The following is a 19299-nucleotide window of genomic DNA, read 5'->3' as shown; positions in this document are numbered from 1 at the left end:
GTGGGACAGGGACAACCCAGATGACAGCCCACTCCATTTCCCCAAGGTGGAGAGGTAAGAATGACCCCTTTTCAGAGAAGGGACACTTTTTCAGCCTGGGAGGGAAGGAGCTGCTTTGTGCCCCTTATGCCAAAGAGTTCTTCTCTCCCTTCCAGGAACCTAAAGAGCCCAGAGGAATCCAAAGCAATCCTTGCAGAAAAAAAGGCCTAGGGGCAGCAGGGCCTGATGGGAGGAGGAGAGACCTACCATCTCCTCCTGGGAGGCAATGAGCCTGGCTTGTTCCTGTAGTTGGGCCCGGAGGGCATTGATCTGGCGCTGAGACTGGGCAGCTGCCTTCCTCTGGTCCTGCGACAGGGAGGCCTGGAGCCTCTCATTCTCCTCCTGCAGCTGGTGGACACAAGGATGGCTGGTAGGTCAAATGTCTGCAGGGACTTCAGAGTGTCTGGTGCCCACAGGGTCTGTTTCTAGAGACAAATACTGGTAAAGGGTTCACTTGAACCAGGGTAGAGGATTTCTAGAGCTGGGCAAGTGGCTTTCTAATAACATTTGTGGGGTGTTCCTAAGGAGTAAGAATGGAACACAGGTCCCTAAGACCAGGAGAGAAAGGGCCCTCTGACAGATGTGATTATCCATTGAGGGTAAATTGAGACCATTAAAAAAAATCATTCAATGCCATGATTTAGGTGAAGAAAATGTGTTAACATGCTACTTTTAACATAATAGCAAAAGCAAAATGAATCTATTTATTAATATTTGATAAAGGAACTCTAGAAGAATATACAAGAAAGCAATAGAAGTCATCACCTGTGAGAGGGGACAGGTGAGAATGACTTCTCCGTGTACCTTAGTATATTTCTTCTGCTTTTGGAACCAATTTGAGTATGTTTTCTATTTGAAAATATTTCAAATAAAATAAAACCCATCACATGGCCACCACACACCCCTATGATGAAGTGGGGAGCAGCATCAGCCATGGGCCGGGCTCTGACCTGAGCCTTGTCATCTCCTGAGCTTTCTATGGCAGAACCTGGGTCCCTGGCTAACCAGTGACCTCCTCAACTGACCCCCTCCTCATGGACGTGTGTACAGAAGCAGTTCTCATTGCCCTGAGGCCTGTACTGGGCTCAGGAACTGAACTCTACATTTGGACCCCCAGTGTAATATCACTAAGGTCCGTTGTCACCTGGTTCTCTGGGCTTGGGGGCTTTTAAGGAAAACCCCAAACATGGACCAGGCGACTGATCTGAGGTTTATAAGACAAGAGGGCCTCAGCACTGAATGAAGGACTTCGTTGGGCTCAGAAGACAAGGCCTGGAGTCCCCAGCCCCTGCCCAGGAAAACTAATAACCCATCAGCTGACCAATTCTTTATATTGATAGCAACCAGCATCTGGGAACAATATTAGCAAGAAAATATCTGCCATCCAGTTATAGGTGGGATTGGGTGGAAGAGGTGGAATGGAAGGATGCGGAATCATCAGAGGAGGTCACGGGAACCATGTCCCCAGACCACCCAGGGACAACTACCTCTCTCCTCTCAGCCATACGCTCTTCCTGCAGTTTCTTCATTTTTCTCTTCCACTCTGTATTCTGAAAAAGATTAAAAGCTTATTAAATGGGCCCTTCTAGATATTAAATATATATCAGAAAACTACAGAAATTAAAAAGTACTGGCTCATGATTAGGCAGACAGACTAATAGAATAGAATAGAAAGCTCGGACAAAGAGGGGGGAAAAAATGGAAACTTAGTTGGTGAGGGAAAGGGGAGATGGATTATTGACTAATGATGTTTAAATAAGTACTATCTGTCTAGAAAAAATATGAACGTGGATCCATATTTAATATTTTAAACCGAAATAAATTCTAGATGGGTCAAAGAATTAAATGTAAAAATTAAAGTCATAAAAGTACTGAAAGAAAATTCTTTTTAAATCATTTCTTTTTAAATCTCAAGAGTAGGAAAGGCCATAAAGAAAAGATTGATAATTTGGTCATTTTAATGACATAAAACATTCTTTATTTTTGTATGGCTAAGCCATAATAAATGGAGTTGAAGACCAAAGAGAAAAACTTCGGAAAATAGCCACAACTAGAACAATAAAGGGCTGGGCTAATTTCCACACACTACCCACAAATGGGCAAGAAAAACATCAATAATAGAAAAATTGGCAATAATAGAAAATTGGCAAAGAAGTTCGTAGAAAAAGAATGGCTGCTTTATGATGGGAAACTTGTGAAGTATCTATGGGTGGAAATGCTGCATTGCTGAGAGTTAAATTTGAAGCTCTGTCTCAACCACCTTGGAGAGCAGAAACAGAAGCACCTGTGATTTAATGACTGTCAACTGTTCTTCCCTACCATGGAATTATCAGTGACACAGACCACCTGTAATTGAACTGGAGTAAGATTCACCCACCAGCCAGAGCCACCTCCAACCATCTGGGTCAGAGCAGATGGTGCATAAGTTTACCCAGTTTCATTCAGTGACGTCACCTCACCTTGCTACCATGAAATCAGCCACAGTGGGAGTATTTACACCACAGCAAATGGCAAATGCTACAAATCAAAACTGTATTTTAGCTCCAGAGAGCTAGTTTAGTTTCTCATTTACCATCACACCAGTGGGTCCATCCTAAATATCTTCAAATCCAGGAAACCATCACACTTTCTGAATTGTTTTCAACTGGGTTAGGATAAAAATCGTGACAAAGGTGTCACCCCATATATGTTTGTATATATTTTGGAAATATGTCAGTCAAGTCAGACCTTGGACACCTAGCACCAGCCTTGCCTGAGAACCTTGCTCTACCCTCTCATGAGTTGGCACAAGATCTGAAAATACAGACCTTTGATGTCTTGCAATTCCCCTAAATCCATATGGCAAAAAATGAGAGGCTTTGTTGGAGATAACAAGGTTCTGGGCTTGCTCTAGAACCTTGGACTGCACAGAGCATGATCACCTGAATCTCCATCTTCTCTCTCAGGGCCTGGAGCTCCTGCGCCTGCCTGAGTCGCTCCTCTGACTCCTCATCCCGCAGCGATCCGAGGTGGGACTCTGTTGCACTGTGAGACCGCAGTGCCTGCAGTTTCTGAAAAGTCCAGGGCATAATATCATTTAGAAGAAGATCTAGTCATCTCATTGACTTTTACACCTTATGCCAATACAGTGTCAGAAGGGCACAACCTACCCCAACCACGAACCCTCAACTAGTCTTCACTAAGCACCCACGTGCCTATAAATGTTCACATGAATCAGCATTGCCCTTCACAAGGGTTGTCCTGAGGGCTCAGCCCTTGCACAGGGGAAGCAAGCTCCCAGGGAAGAACAGAACCCAAGAGAATACTTCCAATTCCACTAAAATTCTGCCATACTCAAAACCCTGAGCTCACCTGATTGCTGCCCATTTCTTCCCCAGTTTGGAATATGCTGTGGAGAACCACACTCAGGGGAAGGACTCAGGCACCCCAGGCCACCCCCTGAGGCCTCCTTCCCCTCTTCCACAAAACAAAAAGTCCTGTCACCTGAAGGGCTGGTTTTGCACATAAAAGCCCAGTCCACTGATTCCAGAACTAGCAGAGTGTGAGAAGGAAAAGGCACAGGAAATTGGATCAAAGAGGAAACACCAAGGGCTGGGGTTTAGCTCAGTGGCAGAGCACTTGCTTAGCACACATGGGACTCTGGTTCAATTCCCGGCACTAAATAAATAACAACAAAGAGCTGGGGTTGTGGCTCAGCGGTAGAGCACTTTCCTAGCATGTGTGGGGCCCTGGGTTCAATCCTCAGCACCACATAAAAATAAATAAATAAAATAAAGGTATTGTGTCCAACTACAACTAAAAAAAATAAAATAACAACAAAGAGACAGAAATGTCTTTCCACCTACCTGTGGTTATTGTGGTTATATACACCACTACTGCACTAACAAAAGCAACACATACCCATTCATATACTGTATAAAAATAAATAAAAGTAATGTAAACTAAGAAATGAATTTTTGAGAATAAACAGGTTTTCAACAAAAGAACTTTGAAATGCTTTTTATGTTTTTACTCTACCTCTTCTAGCGTAGAGTTCTGGTTGGCAACGGTTTTAAATTCATCCCAAAATAATTGCTTTAGCTTGTCTATTTCCCCATAAAGCTTGGTCCGCTCTTTTTCTTTCCATTCATCAAAGTGCTTCTTAGCTTCTATTTCCCTCTGACGAGTGAACTCTGCTTCCTACCAAAAATAAAAAGGAAAGAAAGAACAAAGAGAAAAAAAGGAAGGAAAGAAAGAAGAAAAAAAGCAAGAACAATGTAAATCATTAATTCCACAATATAGCAAATATTGCTGAGAATTTGCAAAGGCCCCCATTCATGCTTGTCACCATGGAGACAAAGGGTATTTGTCCCATTGTTGTTTGGATCTAGAACTGGCCATTCTAAATCAGCCAAACCTCAATTGTGAACAGGACTTGTCTTCTCTTTCTTTATACTCCTGGCAATGCCTGGCATAGTTGGTGCTCAATAAATGCACGCAGAGAAAATGAATGATGAATGAACAAATGAATAAATGAAGGAATGAGCAGCAAGTTTGTCTTTTCATTCAGCAAATATTTACTAAACATTTCTTCCAGTCTGGGTTCTGGAACTTTCGGAATCAAATCCAGTCTTTGTTCTCAGAAAACCAACTAAGAGGATAGAGTAAGGAGTTAAAATTCAAGATCAATGGCTTCAGGGGGTGCTGACTAGTGCAAGAATTCTGCAACTCTCCACTCTACTTTTGGCCACACAGGTCTGGCAAAATAATTTGATTCTCCCTTCCAAACTACCTAAAATCATTTGCCACATCCAAGAAGGTGCCATTCTAGCTCTGACTCCCAGCTCTGATGACAGCTGGAATTTCAGCCCTGTGGGGTTCATGTGCCTCAGAGGTCTAAGTAGCCAGTGACCTAAGTCTCCCCGATTCCTGTGCCCACCTGGAGCTGCCGCTGCCTCTCAGCTTCCCTCTGAGCTTCCAGCTCCCCTTGGGTCCATTTTAGCTTGGCCTGTAGCTCTTCCAACACCTCCTCCACAGGCTTCTCTTGCTTCTGTTTTCCTGGGGCTTCATGACAAGAGAGGGTAGAAAGGTAGTTTCTTGCCTCTGCAGTCACACCTCAGTTCAGGACCAGCTTTGCCACCTAGTTCATTGACTTTGGGCAAAGCACGTAGCATTCCTGACCCTGTTTCCCAAACTGCAAAATGGAAATCACAACAGCACCCAATTCAGAAGGGGTTAGTGAGGATGAAATGTGATAATGCAAATGCTCAGCATAGTGCCTTCATGACAGCTCAATAAATGTGAACTATTATTGTACTGTCATTTTAAATAAGCATTCTGAAAATACTGTCACATGGAAGTGCAAAATTACTAGAGTACCAGAAACAGAATTCGAGCATGCATATGCCATCTATTGATGGAAACATTTCTGGGTATCATTGCAGCAGAGGGAAACGTAAAGAAATTAAACATAAGTGTAGTTTTAAGGTCTTTTTTAAGTAATATTATTTAAATGTACAGTTTTAATTTTCAATTTTAAAAAAAGGCAGCATGGAAAAAATTTTAACCAACATTGCTTTAAGTGTCTACTTTAAAATTTTTAATTGACAGACAAAATCGAATGTATGTATCATGCACAATGTGATGCTTTGAAGAATATACACACTGTGAAATGATTAAATGTAGATAATTTAACTATGTATTATCTCATTGGGGCACCAATGTGAGAGAACTCATAACAGTCTCTCTATTAGCATTACTTCCAATTTTTTAAGTTAAAAAAATAATCTAGAATGAATTATAAAACTGCAATACAGGGGCTCGGGGTAGAGCGTTTGCCTCAATCCTCAATACCACATAAAAATAAATAAAATAAAGGTATTGTGTCCATCTACAACCAAAAAAAATTTTTTTAAAACTGCAATACATACAAATAAATGCAAGAGTTAAGGATTAATAAAGACACCAATTATGTCTAATAATTTGTTAGGTTTTGAAGTATTAATAGTGATCTCTAGATAGATGGTACTGTTATAAAAGTTTGAATATTTTTCTTTGAAAAGAAGTGTTTTTCTCAGTTTGGATTTTTTTGAAAACAAGTGATTTTTAGAAGGAGTATAAATTATTTTGGTTTAATAAGGAGATCTCTGGCAAGTGTGGAATAGCAGAGCTGGGCCTCTGGGGAGCCCACTCCTAGAGAATAAAACGCCATGAACATTCATGTAGCAAAAGTGGCCTCATGAACATATTTCCCTACTCCTTACATCAAGGAAATATTAAGAGATATGCACAAAGATTTACATATGAGAATATCAATCATCCTGTGATATATAATAGGGAAAATTTCAAATAACCCACATATTCAGTGGGAGAATATTATGAAATAAGTTATGATAGCCACATGAGAGAATTTAGTCATCAAAATTCCTATTTTCAAAGATAATTTAGTGTACAAAGCTTGATATATTCTTAAATGAAAATAAGTAATAGTCAAAATTGCATATTATGAAGCTGGGTGTGGTGGCACATGCCTGTAATCCCAGCAGCTCAGGAGGCTGAGACAGGAGGATCGCAAATTCAAAGTCAACCTCAGCAAAAACAACGTGCTAAGCAACTCAGTGAGACCCTGTCTCTAAATAAAACACAAAATAGGGCTGGGATGTGGCTCAGTGGTCAAATGCCCCTGAATTCAATCCCCAGTACCAAAAAAAAAAAAAAAAAAATGCATATTATGATTACATATGTACACAGAAAAAAAAAACTGACAGTATATCAAAATATTAACTGTTGGTGATATTGTCCATGGTTTTTATTTTCTCTTTCCTATATTCTTATTTTTAAAGTTTCTATATCAAAGACATATACTTTTATCAACACACCAGTATTTAAGACATGGAAATCTGTTTTACTTTAGCAGCCTGCAATGCACCAACAACTAGACACATAATAGAGGTAGAGGCTAGGTATATGATACTATTTTAAAAAGGGAATTCAAATAATAGAAAATAAAAAAGGTTTTCTTTAATGGGATTTTTATATTTATGTTACATATTTAGATTTATCTTACTTGTACAGCTAGCTATGTCTGTTGAACTTCAAAGAGTAGACATAAAGTATGATGATCTCTATTGGAACAACACACAGTCTTGGCACTCATTTGGGAATTCAAATGGTAAAATGTTTAAGTGGTTAAGTCAAGATAAGCTCAAGTATATGGAAAAGTCAAAAATCTGGTCTGACTGCTCCTTTACCCCATTTAAGCTCCTTCCTAGCAAGCCTCATAGAACTGCATATTCACAGACAGCTGGGAGGCAAGGGTCCTTCAAAGTCACCCCATCTGCCTGTCCCATTCTCTGGGAAGTCCACAGAAATCCAGAAGGGGAGCAATGACTAAGGTGACATCACAGATAGGGACAAAGCTAAGACTGGAAACTACCCATCCACTCCCATCTCATCTTCCCCATACAGGCAGTCAACAAATCATCCAGCCCCCTGTGGGATCCCCCTCTGTGGACAGTAGGTCACCCCATCTGCATCTGGATGGTGAGACTCTAAGGGCCCAGATGGGTGTACAGGGTCCCCCTGTCCACTGAATGCCAGCCTATGCCCTTCCTCAGTTCCTGGCGGGTGGTGGGGTCAGGGGGACTGCAACTTGACTCACCTCCTTCTGCCACTCCTGCATGCCTGCGCTGGATGTGACCCCGGAGGAAAGTGGCATTCATGAACGTCTTGTCACATAAGTGGCACTACACAGAAGGGAAGCAATTGGGATTTTGGCATTAAATCTCCTGAGACATCTTCCATATATCAAAACACCCCTTCTCTTGGGACCCCTGGGCTACTTCAGAAACAAAGAATTTGAGGAGCTGGGAATGCAGCTCAGTGATGGAGCACATGCTCAGCACATGCAAGGCCCTGGGGTCAATGTCTAGCACTATGAAAAAAAAAGGGGCAAGAAATTAAGAATTTGATTTATTGGGTGGAAGAATTTGATTTAGTGGGTGACATCTGCCTAATACTATCAATGCTCTGGGGATCTCTGAACACTGACTGGTACTGAGGAATGATACTGAGGAATTTCTGTTGATTTTTCAGGATGTGATGATAGGGGTGTGTTTATCTTTCAAAATGGGATTCCTCGCCCTTTAGAGATACATACTGAAACATTATAGATACAAGCATAGACCAATACACTTCAAGGTAGTTCAGGAGTGGGGGAAAGTGGGTGGAGATACACATGGAATGGCGTTGGCCACAAGATGAGAACTGCTGGGCTAACAGTACGTAGATGAAGGTTCACCATATCATCCTCTCTGCTTTGGTATATGTTTCAAATTTTTCATAAAAAAAGTATTCATTAAAAACAAATGCTGAATGTTTTCTCTGATATAAGGAGGCTGATTCACAGTGGGATAGGGAGGGGGAGCATGGGAGGAATAGATGAATTCTAGATTGGGCAGAGCGGTGGGAGGGAAAAGGAGAGGGCAGGGGTTAACAAGGATGGTGGAATGTGATGGACATCATTATCCAAAGTACATGTATGGGGCTGTGGATGTGGCTCAAGCGGTAGCCCGCTCGTCTGGCATGCGTGCAGCCCGGGTTCGATCCTCAGCACCACATACAAAGATGTTGTGTCCGCCGATAACTAGAAAATGAATATTAAAGAATTCTCTCTCTCTCTCTCTCTCTCTCTAAACAAAACAAAACAAAACAAAACAAAGTACATGTATGAAGACTTGAATTGGGTGTCAACATACTTTATATACAAACAGAGATATGAAAAATTGTGGTATATATGTATATTAAGAATGCAAAACAAAGTACATGTATAATGGCATAAATTGACATGAACATACTTTATATACAGAGATACGAAAAATTATGCTCTATATGTGTAATAAGGACTATAATGCATTCCACTGTTGTAGTGTATTTAAAAAAATAAAATAAAATCAATTAAAAAATAAAACATAACTGAAATATATGTGATTTTAAATCCTAAAAAAAAAAAAAAAAAAGCCAATGTCAGGCTAGGGGTGTGGCTCAATGGTACAGCACTTGCCTAGCATGCTCAAGGCCCTTATTCTGATTCCCCAGCACCATCAGAAAAAAAGAAGTCTTTCAGCTGGTATTGAAGAATTGATGTGGGTCTGGGTGCAGTGGCGCATGCCTATAATCCCAGCAGCTCAGAAGGCTAAGGCAGGAAGATCATGAGTTCAAAGCCAGCCTCAGCAACAGTGAGGCTCTAAGCAACTCAGTGAGACCCTGTCTATAAATGAAAATTGCAAAATAGGGCTGGGGATGTGGCTCAGTGGTTGAGTGTTCCTGAGTTCAATCTTTGATACCCTCCCCCTTCAAAAAAAGAAGAATTGATGATGTGGGGATGAGAACCTAGTGTCAAAAGTATTGTCGAGGACTAAAAAAAAACAAGTCACCCATTCACTCCCAAACTTTGAGTTTCTTGAAACGTAAACCAACATAACCTGTGCCCAAAACCTCAGGGCCTGGCCACTGTGACAATTTATTATAGGGCTAATGTCTCCAGTCTGCATTTTCCATGGAGACAGATTCCAATGCTCAAAAGCTGCTCAGGGTAATGAACCATCACCTGGGTAAACAGTGGAGCCCCCTTCCAAAAATGAGGCCTACTATTCCCTTGGCACACATTGATTCTACACACATACATCTTTACACAGTGCACTCTCTATACACACACACACACACACATTCACACCCTCCATAAATGCACACATACCTAGGTACATACACTACATGTCCTTCATTTCTTCACATATACGTCCATACACACACCCTCCATAAGTACAAACACACTTCCTTACACACTTATGCACCATGCTTTCACACAAAGTACATCTTTATGTATACACTCTTGAGTTGCACCCTTCATGATATACCGGTCCAAACATATGTGACATGCCACATACTCTACATAAACACAAATATCAGTTGCTGAAGTACCTCCAAGAGTCACCTACACACATTAAACACACATATTCACACCATCCACACACATACACATATCCTCCACACATTCACAAATACACACACTAGACATGCACCCTGTATATGTGCTTATACACATACATACTCCATGTACACCACCTCCATACATAGCTCTCACATGTGTACAGCTACCACACATACATAAACACACAGAGTAGAACCTGATCAGACATGCTCAGTATCTCAGACCACAAGCAACATCTCTAAAATCTATTCCTAACCAGTGAGAATGACCCATACTGGCCTTATGGCCCAGGACTGTGCTGGCCAGGTGGCCTGGTGGCTGGGGCACACAGACCCCACCCTCCCACCCTGTGCACTATGGTGGTTCCTCACCGTGTGGTAGCTGTGAGCACCTGTCTGCATCAGCAGCTGCTGCAGGGTGCTGATCATCTTGCGACGTCGGCGACTCTCCTCCCGCACTCCCTTGAGCTCATCGGCCTGCCTGCCCAGCTCCTGCTGGCCCCGCTGCTGCTGGCCCAGGCTGGCCTGCAGCCGTGCCTCCAACTGGGCAACACTGGCACTCAGGCAGTCCTGGCAGTGCAGCAGGTACTCTATGATGAGCTGTGCCAGGCGCAGCACCTTGAGCAGTACCACGTCCACAGGGTGCCCACAGCGGCTGCACACCTCCCGGTCCAAGTTGCAGAAGGTGATGCCAGCAATGTTCTCCTGCAGAGTGGCCACATCCAGCTCCCGAGCCACACGGTCCACATCCAGAGCGCTAATACGCCTCCAGTCTAGGCTCTCATTGCGAGGCTGGAACTTGAAAGTGGGGAGTGTGTAGACCCCATAGTGGGGGCTGCTAATACCCTCAGTAGTAGCGGCTGTGGACTGCATGGAGGGGAGAAACCCTGTACTGACCACCGGGCTGTGATGCCACCAAGGCCACGGCTGCTGGCCAAGGAACTGGAAGAGAGCCTGAAAATTGAGAAGAGAGTCCAAGTTAAGTAAGGTGTGTGTGGCTGCATGTACTGTGCAGCTGGTCAGCATCAGACCAAGTGGGTGAGTGGTTGCAATATAAGGAATACATGACGTAGAAAGGAAGGGTGTGGGCCTTGCAATTAATTGCATGGGTATAGATTTGAAACCTCTGTCTGGGCAAGATCCCTCCCTTTCAGCCTCCTGAATACATAAGGGACCAGAAGACCCATTTATCAGAAGATAAGGAATGAGGCAGGTGAAGCACCCAGCCTAGTGCTGGCACACAGTAGGTACTCAGAGAACCCTTCCAGACCCACTGCAGGAGTCCCTGGCAAAGAACTTTGTCAGGTAGAGCTGTCAAATGTATAACTGGGTCCTTCTGCAACCCTACATGTGTCTCAGGACAATGTCCAACCACTTGCCATAGGTGGCAGAACCATCTACTAACCACCCAATCCTTGCCTTCTGTCATCACAGGGTTCCAGTGGAGCATGGTGGATTACATTTCCCAGCTTCCCCTGCAGTGAGGTGTGATGATGTAGCTAAACTCTCTCCCGTGGAATGCAAGTGAAATGATATCTACCTCTGCCAGGAGGGGCTCAAGAGAGCTGCCATGTCTCTGCACAGATTATGTTCAATCCAGAAAGAGCTTTTTTCCTTCAATTTTTTGCTGTGCTAGGAATTGAGCCAAATAGTAGTTTGATGATACCGGAGGGAATTTAAAGTGACTACTATAAATTTTGATTTAGATGGGATGTAGCTCAGAGTTAGAACACTCGCCTAGCATGCCCCGGGGTTCTACCCCCAACACTGTAAAATAATAAAATAAAAATTAAAATTTAATTTAAAGTAAGTAAATAAATAAAATAGGTTGTTAAAAAAGAACTACAATTTATAGACAAACTCACATGTGTAAAGGAGCTTGAGAAAAATTTGTCATTGTAATACTGTTTATAAAAATGAAGTACAAGGAAATAAGAAAGCAAAAGACCATAAGGAATACAAAAGGAATTGTTATAAAATAAAATACTGCTATTGATAAGTATAAGGCAACTTTACATATACTGATATGTAATAATAATCTCATAAATTAATGTATATACATAAATATTTCATTTGGTTTAATGATATATTAATATAATCATATTTACTAGCTCACGAAATTATTTATTATTAATTACTAACAATATTTATAAATGTTAATTATTTACATATATGTCACACTGGAATGGTCACCTATGAGAAGAGGGCAATGGGAGTATAAATTAATAAATAAATGAATTGATGGATATGGCATGGATAGGAGGCGGTCAGATAGATAGGCCTTACACAAACCAGAGATAATTTGAATAATCTGTATCTGTTATAATTATATAAAATATATAATTATTATTCATGCATAAATTCATTTATCTACAGGACTTCATGAGCATGGACAATTTGGTTTCATATATATATATATATATATATATATATATATAATTTTTTTTACGTGTTGATGGACCTTTATTTTATTCATTTATTTTTATTTGGTGCTGAGACTCGAACCCAGTGCCTCACACATGCTAAGCAAGCGCTCTACCACTGAGCCACCACCCCAGGCCGCATGGGCAATTCTTGAAAGATGGACAAAACACTGTCAGCAATGGCTACCTCTAGAGAATGGAAAGGGAGGCTAGAGGACTTCTGTTTTTCATTTTCCACTTCTCTAAGTTATTTGCAGTTTCCCTTGAGGTACATGTTACCCTATTTAATCAAGTTCTTTCTGGATTGAGTGATTCAGACATGAAAATATAGTAGAAAGAGAAGAAAGGCCATTGACCTCAGGAAGGAGAAAGTCCTCGAGGAGAGGGGAGGCTGGGTTGGCACAGGGGAAGGGTCTCCAGGAAAGCACCTGGGCTTACTGAGCTCTTCATCTGGGAAAGGCAGTGACAGGCCACTGTACGAAGTGGAAGAGAGGCGAGGACATGGCACTCACAACTCAGGGAGTCTACACACGAACTTACAAACAGGCACAGGATTATTATTCCCATTTCACAAACAAGGAAACTGATGTCTGGAGAGGTTGAGTGTCTTGTCCCAGCTAGAAAGATTAGCATTGAAGTGCTAGTACACAGGCCTCTGGTTCCAAAGCTTGTGGACTTTGAACTACTAAACACTGATTCTTGGGGTTATTACTTTGATTAGAATCTCAGTCCTTTTCCCTCAAACTTCCAACTCATTCATTCATTGAAGGTACACCTCCATGGGCCCAGCCCTATGCTAGGCACTGGGGGCTTCCCAGATGTATCAACCACACACCTGCTCCCCACTGTCCAGCTCAGTGTGGCTCCTTCTTGTCACAGCACCAAGTGCAGGCCTCTTCGCCAGGTCTTGACACTGCCCACAGGATGCTGCAGACCCACCTTTTCAGTTTCAGCTCCCATCTTTCCTTCTTTTCTTGGATCCTCTTCCCTAACATACCCCAAAAACAGAGCCATCCTGAATAAACACACACCCCTCCCCCATGGCCTACTTAACATATCACAAAAGAAAAAAAAAAAAAAGGAGCTGGGTGACATGGTACTCACCATGCTTAGCTCCGAGCTAACTGCACCACTGGAGCCCCGGAGACAACTGCTCACAACAAGCGGTGCCTCAGAGCAACAGCAGGTTACCAGGCATGTTGCAGGCAAGGGTAACAGGACACCTGCTTCCTGTCCTCCCATAGACCATGAGCTCACCTGAAAACTTCACTGCTTAACTATTTAAGCTTTGACCTCAGCTGCTTGCCAGCAGTCCTCCGCAAGAACAAGGCCAATAACTGCCCATCACCAACTCTCCCAGCTCTCCTCCCACCTCTTTGCCTCCTCTTTAAACAGTGACTATTCTTTCACCTTTCACTTAAAGCAGGACTGCCAGTGTAACCTTGAGATTTTTCTGTTCACCCATGATTCATTCTCCCTGCACACTGTCCTGGGGATGAGTTCACACATACAGCTTCAACTACCACAGGCTTGCTCTCGTATGAGCCTCAGACACCCCCGAATCTCTTTCTCTCTGGCCTTTCTCTCTTGTGACCCTAAGCCCCAATCCTTCTAAACTGAATATACCTAGAGTTGCAAACCCAAGTGCTACCAACACCAGGAAAGTAGCATTACATGCCTGAAGGGCCAGGTAAGGGAGAAGGCACAGCACAAGTTTGATGATACATGGCAACTGATTCCCCACCTTAGAGTCCAAGATAAAGTAAGGCAGTGGTTCTCAAAGTATGTTCCCTGGACCATCAGCAGCAGCAGCACCCAAGAACTTGTTAGAAATGTAGCTTCCCACACTTAGGGTTCAGAACCAGCATAGTAGATAGTGCTGGGATAAAGGAAAAGGAGGGAGGAGGGTGTGCCCTGTTTAAAAAGAGCAGCCACCACTGAACTTCAGCCATCTGGAAAAGAACGGTGTTTCTTGTAGGCTGACTGCAAATTCATTAAGAACGACATCCCAAGACTACATCTATGACTCTTTCCAAACCACCTTTCTAAGTGTAACTTCCACCACGGAGTTACTTTCTGTACACACTTTCACACCTCTGGGTGTTTATTTGAGTCTCAGGCACTGTTTTTCAGTAGCTTTACAGAGTAGAATTCATGTAATCCTCAGAACAACCCCTTGGGGAGGTATGCTTATTACCTAAGCCACAGAGAAGTAAAGACCCCTGACCAAGGTCCAGAGGCTGGATTCAAACCTAGGCAGGTAACCTCTGGTCGGGACTGTTGGCCATTATTGAGCACCACCTCTTGTTATAGGGCTTCGGCCACCTCCTTCTGATCCTATTGAGGGTGGATGCATGCCTGAAAGCCCTGCTTATCATGATTACCACCAGAAAGCCCTTCCAGACCCACAGTCAAAATATCCTGGCCCTCCTGGTGTTCCAGAGCACAGAGTGTACAGTCTAGTCCATGTGGGGTGGCTGTGTAATATTCATTCATCCATCCATCAGCACAGGATTCCTGAGCCCCTGCTAAGTGCCAGGCACCGTAACTCACATTCAGATTGAATAGTGACCCAGGCAAACAGTCCCTGCCATTGTCAATAAAAAGAGTTAACATCTGTGGAATCCAACTATGTTTTACACACACTTCTAAAGTTTTATGTGTGTTATCTGGTTCAATTCTCACAACCCATCATACAGACAAAGAAACTGAGAGAGTGAACAGAGAGGAAATGACTTTCACACAATGCCAACTGCAGTGTCTGGCTCCAGAGTTTATTCTCCAAAAAGGCAGAAAAACACAGAAATTACTCACAGACTGGTAAGTGCCAGGGAAGGAGTTAAGAGAGGGTGCTGTGGGAGCACCAAGGAAGGTCCCTTACCAGAATATTTCTGTTTCTCCTCCTCCAACTCCAAGCTTTCCAGGACCTTCACCAGGACTCATTCCTATCTGTTGTATTCCAGCCCCTGACCAATTTTCCTGAGCTCAGATTGCTATAGAGCTGAGTAACATTGTCCAAATCTTAGAATAGCTGCCTACATTCTTGGGGTCTTGAAGAAATGAAGCTATGAACCACCAAGAATTAGGGTAAAGAGTAAAAATGAAGTTAGGAGTCCTTCATTTGAACTCACTGGAGTAAAATAGCAGAGTAAAATGCTAGATTTGTTGACCGCCTGTGTCCACAGGTTGACTCCAATGGCTACTAATGAAAGCAGAGAGTGCAGGAGCCCTGTGGGTGGGCTCAGGCACACCAGTAAGGCATCCCAGTACCACACTGTCACTATGTGCCCTTGGTATGATAGCTTGCATCCTGAGCCACTCTTAAACCTTTGCCTTCATACTCTGAGCATAGAGAGTAACATTCTCACTCCCAGTTATGCAGGATTTTGAATTAGTTTTTACTGTACCCCCAAAATACTATGCCTCTCTCCCTCTGGAACCCCAAGGGTCCAATTCTCAGAAGTCCTAGGGCTCTGGCATTAAAAGGTAAAGCAGAACTGTGGGAATTGGAAGATGATGATGATAGCAGCTATTATTTATCAGACATTTATATTCCAGAAACTGTACCAGCCTTTAAAAGTGCTATTTCCAGCCCACACATACCCTTGTTAAGTAGCTATGATTTGCCCCATCTGACAAATGCAACCAAGGTTCAGGGAGACTAAGAGACCTGCCCCAAGTCACTCAGCTACTAAGCAACCAACTTCTGTCTATCTTGAAAGCTTTTGAATTACGCCAAACTAACTCCCAATAATGGAATGGGGGCGGGGAGTGATGATGATGATATATAAATTATTTCCTATTATGGAAATTACAGTACCTGAGACTTCCTGACCAAAGTGCAAGGGCTGACAGGGTTTACAGCAAATCATGACAGGATCAGTGTTGGAGATCTTAAAATCTCCCCGTGTCTGCAGGGCTAGTCTGAACACGACTCAGCTCTACAACTTGCTTTCTGGCTACAGTAGACAGAAGATAAGCCAAATGAAAGTGTGTAAGGTTACCTGGAAACCACGTGCTCTAGGGACAAGGACACGTGCTTTCTCTTGACTGAATTATCAGCACAGTGCTTTCTCCACATCTGGGAATAGACACTGAGGTAGATATGACTGTCATTAGGAAATCTGAAGCTGTGTCATCCACCTCTACATGTTTTGATGGGGCTCTAGGAAACTTCCCTTCCCAATCCCAGTCCAATACCATGAATTAATAACCCCAAAGAATATTTGTGCTAGCACTTTATTGTTGGAGAGTTGGCTTCTAACCATGGCAATCCCACACCCAATAGGGAAAACCCATCTACCACCCTTGCTTTGCACACCCCTGGTCACCACCCAGCAAGGCAGCCATCACACTGTGAACAGTTCCTGGAGAATTTACGTTTCTTCTGAAATCTTCCCACCTAAAATCGATCAAAGATAACTTCCACAAAATTGGCCAAATGCCTGGTTTTTTTTATTTAACTTGATAGCAGTACAACAACAACACTGTACTGTCTTTTCTCCCTCAAGAAAGCCCCCACGAGGAGATTCTGGAGGGTGCCAAGCTTCTGAAGGGCTGCCAAGCAATCATTTACAAACCTGCCCTGGCTTCCAAACCTGCCTGGGGAAACTGGGGCACGTCATTAGTGCTAATTGCTATGGCTGCCAAGGAAACCTTCCCACAGTTTGCAAACAGGCTCTATACACAGCACAGGCAAGGGAGTGCAGGAGACCAGGTGGAGATCAGGGACCCATGGGCTCTCCTGGAGCACTACTGTATAGAAACTTTAGACTTGATCTTGAATTCTGTCCTTTTCTAAAAAAGGAGACCCCCTTTCCTGCTCCTCCCTATTTCTCATAGGGGCTGCACCCATGGTCACTACCTTCAAATAGCAAGAGGGAGAGATCCATTCCACCAGGAATAGAGCTCTCTCCCTTGCAGCTGGCCTCCTATTCCCAGTAACTTTAAGGAGGTAGTTTAATTTTATTTATTCACTTTTGTGTGCACTGGAGCTATGGAATGAACCTTTGGCCTGGCACATGCTAATCTCCAACTCTTCCACTGAGCTGTAGCCCCAATCCCAAGGAGGTATTTTTTAAAAGACAGTGTTTACGTTTTTTGTCAAAAGTCTATTGTAAATTTTTGCCACGCAAAGATTCTCTTTAAAATAAAAGTAGGTGTGGAGATTTGACTGATGCCCCTTGGAAGTATTTTAGACTTGAGGCCTGAATGCCCTATCTTCCGAGTTGCAGAATTGTCAAAAAACAAACCAAAAAACAAAATCTGCTTTTTACACCTTTGCCCAGTACTAAGTAAATCTCCTGTGGACTTTTTTCCACGACCACCTAAAATCGACAATCCTGTTGCTGCTAAACTCCAGCCCAGGGGTGGAACCGGGAGTAAATGCCAACATGTTTGTTTAAAAAGTCGTCTCATCGCTAACAGATCTCTCTTTAACTACAGAACTCAAATCATCAAGCCCCCTAAATCACATTTTTTTTCTTTTTCTTTCCTTTTCCTTTTTTTTCCCCCCCCCCAAAAAGTAAAAGGTCAAGGCCTCCCAGGGAAGCCGAGGCCTGGGGGATCAGTCGTTCCCGCTCCGCGCCTCCAACGCCCGGGTGAGTCCTTCCCTCCCAGGGTACCTCAGTCCGGAGCAGGCCAAAGGGGCTAGCGCGGAGTGCCCAGCGGAGCCCAGGGAGCCGCTGGTCGGGAGGCAGAGCCGGCAGTCCCGGCGCGGGGCTGGACCCCTGCAGGACACCAGGGCAGCCAAGGTTTAACCTCCTTCCGCCCACGGTCCGGATCGCTCCGACTGCAGCCACGCCGCCTTCCCGCTCCCCTCCCGGGCTGAATTCCTGGCATAGTTTTCCCAGGCGGCCAGGCTCACCAGGGGTTCACCCAGGGCTGGGGGCAGCGGAAAAGGTCTCGGGGTTCTAGCTTTCCTTCTCGCCCCAGGCCCGCCGCCTGACTCACTTCACCGCCCCAGACAGCCCAGAGACAGCCCGGAGCCCTGCGCAGCCCAGGGATGCTGCTTCCCCAGCCACCACGAGCCGGGCTGCGCGCACTCCGCGGCGGGGAGAAGGCTAGCCCCCGCCGCCCCAGGGCGGTCCACCCGCAGTGGTCAGGGGCCGAGATCGCCTCCTTACGCTAGCAGCTCCAGGCCTGGGGTCTCTGGTGCCTCCCGCTCCCTCCGCAGCGTCCCAACCATTCCAAGGAGAGGCGGAGCCTATTCCCAGCACCCCCGGGACGAGCTATTTTTAGATCTGTAACGGATGGGAGGACGGAGGGAATGCCACGTTTAATCCGTTAAGAAAATCCAAGATCCAAGTCACTAGTTCCCGGGCCTTGCTGAGAGCTGGGCGTGTTGAAGCCCAGGGCGGCTGGAGTGCTCCAACCCTCTCCTTCTTTCACTCCCCACCACCCCAGTCCCCATCCCCGCCCCACGTGCTCCCTTTCTCCCTCTCCAGGCCCACAGCGATGGGCCTGCTGTAAACTGGGGCGACTGCAGCTCCGCCCCATCTCCGCAGACAGCTCTGCTCACCCGCCCAAAACTAAGGGGAACTTTCTAGATTTTGATCCTTTGAATCCTTTGGGTATATGCTTTAGATTGATCAGATGGCAACCACCTTCCCCCCACGCACCTCATTTTCTCTCCCTGATCCCTTGCGATTCCCAAAATTATGGGCTCTTGTTTTGTCTTGCTTTGCTGTTCTGTTTTTTTGCTTTGTTTGATTTTGTTAAGGCCTTCCTTCCACAGCAGCCTCAGTCCTCTGCATCTTGGGACAGTCAAAGTGTTACCGCTGTTTACCAGTGCTTCCCCAAATCCTCAAGTATAACAGAGAAGCACCCAAGGAGGCAAGTGTAAAGTAGAAAGTAGAAGGCTTTATTAAAG

The 19299-nt window shown here is 44.1% G+C and overlaps 1 protein-coding gene across 6 annotated transcripts in view; it reads right to left on the bottom strand.

Annotated features, from left to right (window-relative positions):
* Positions 1–18718, bottom strand: part of Dzip1l (DAZ interacting zinc finger protein 1 like) — a 33049-nt gene extending 14331 nt beyond the window's left edge. The window contains exons 1-9 of one of the 6 annotated variants that reach the window (XM_046431854.2): positions 13533–13656; positions 13264–13416; positions 10378–10959; positions 7679–7763; positions 4958–5082; positions 4057–4218; positions 2961–3089; positions 1527–1589; positions 247–387 (exon numbers count right to left, since the gene is read on the bottom strand). In XM_046431854.2, the coding sequence (XP_046287810.1) occupies positions 247–387; positions 1527–1589; positions 2961–3089; positions 4057–4218; positions 4958–5082; positions 7679–7763; positions 10378–10878 (1206 nt within the window). In that variant the 5' untranslated portion in view covers positions 10879–10959; positions 13264–13416; positions 13533–13656. Of the gene's footprint in view, positions 1–246; positions 388–1526; positions 1590–2960; positions 3090–4056; positions 4219–4957; positions 5083–7678; positions 7764–10377; positions 10960–13263; positions 13471–13532; positions 18015–18052; positions 18516–18553 lie in introns of those variants that run through there. The other 5 variants (XM_046431853.2, XM_046431855.2, XM_046431852.2 and 2 more) reach the window with 5 other exon arrangements.
* Positions 18719–19299: the final 581 nt, after the last annotated feature.

The sequence above is a fragment of the Marmota monax genome, unplaced genomic scaffold (genome assembly GCF_021218885.2).
Source record: "Marmota monax isolate L192 unplaced genomic scaffold, Marmota_monax_Labrador192_F-V1.1 WCK01_AAM20220418_F8-fsc00022, whole genome shotgun sequence".
Lineage (NCBI taxonomy): Eukaryota > Metazoa > Chordata > Mammalia > Rodentia > Sciuridae > Marmota > Marmota monax.
This window is presented reverse-complemented; position numbering and strand designations above follow the sequence as displayed.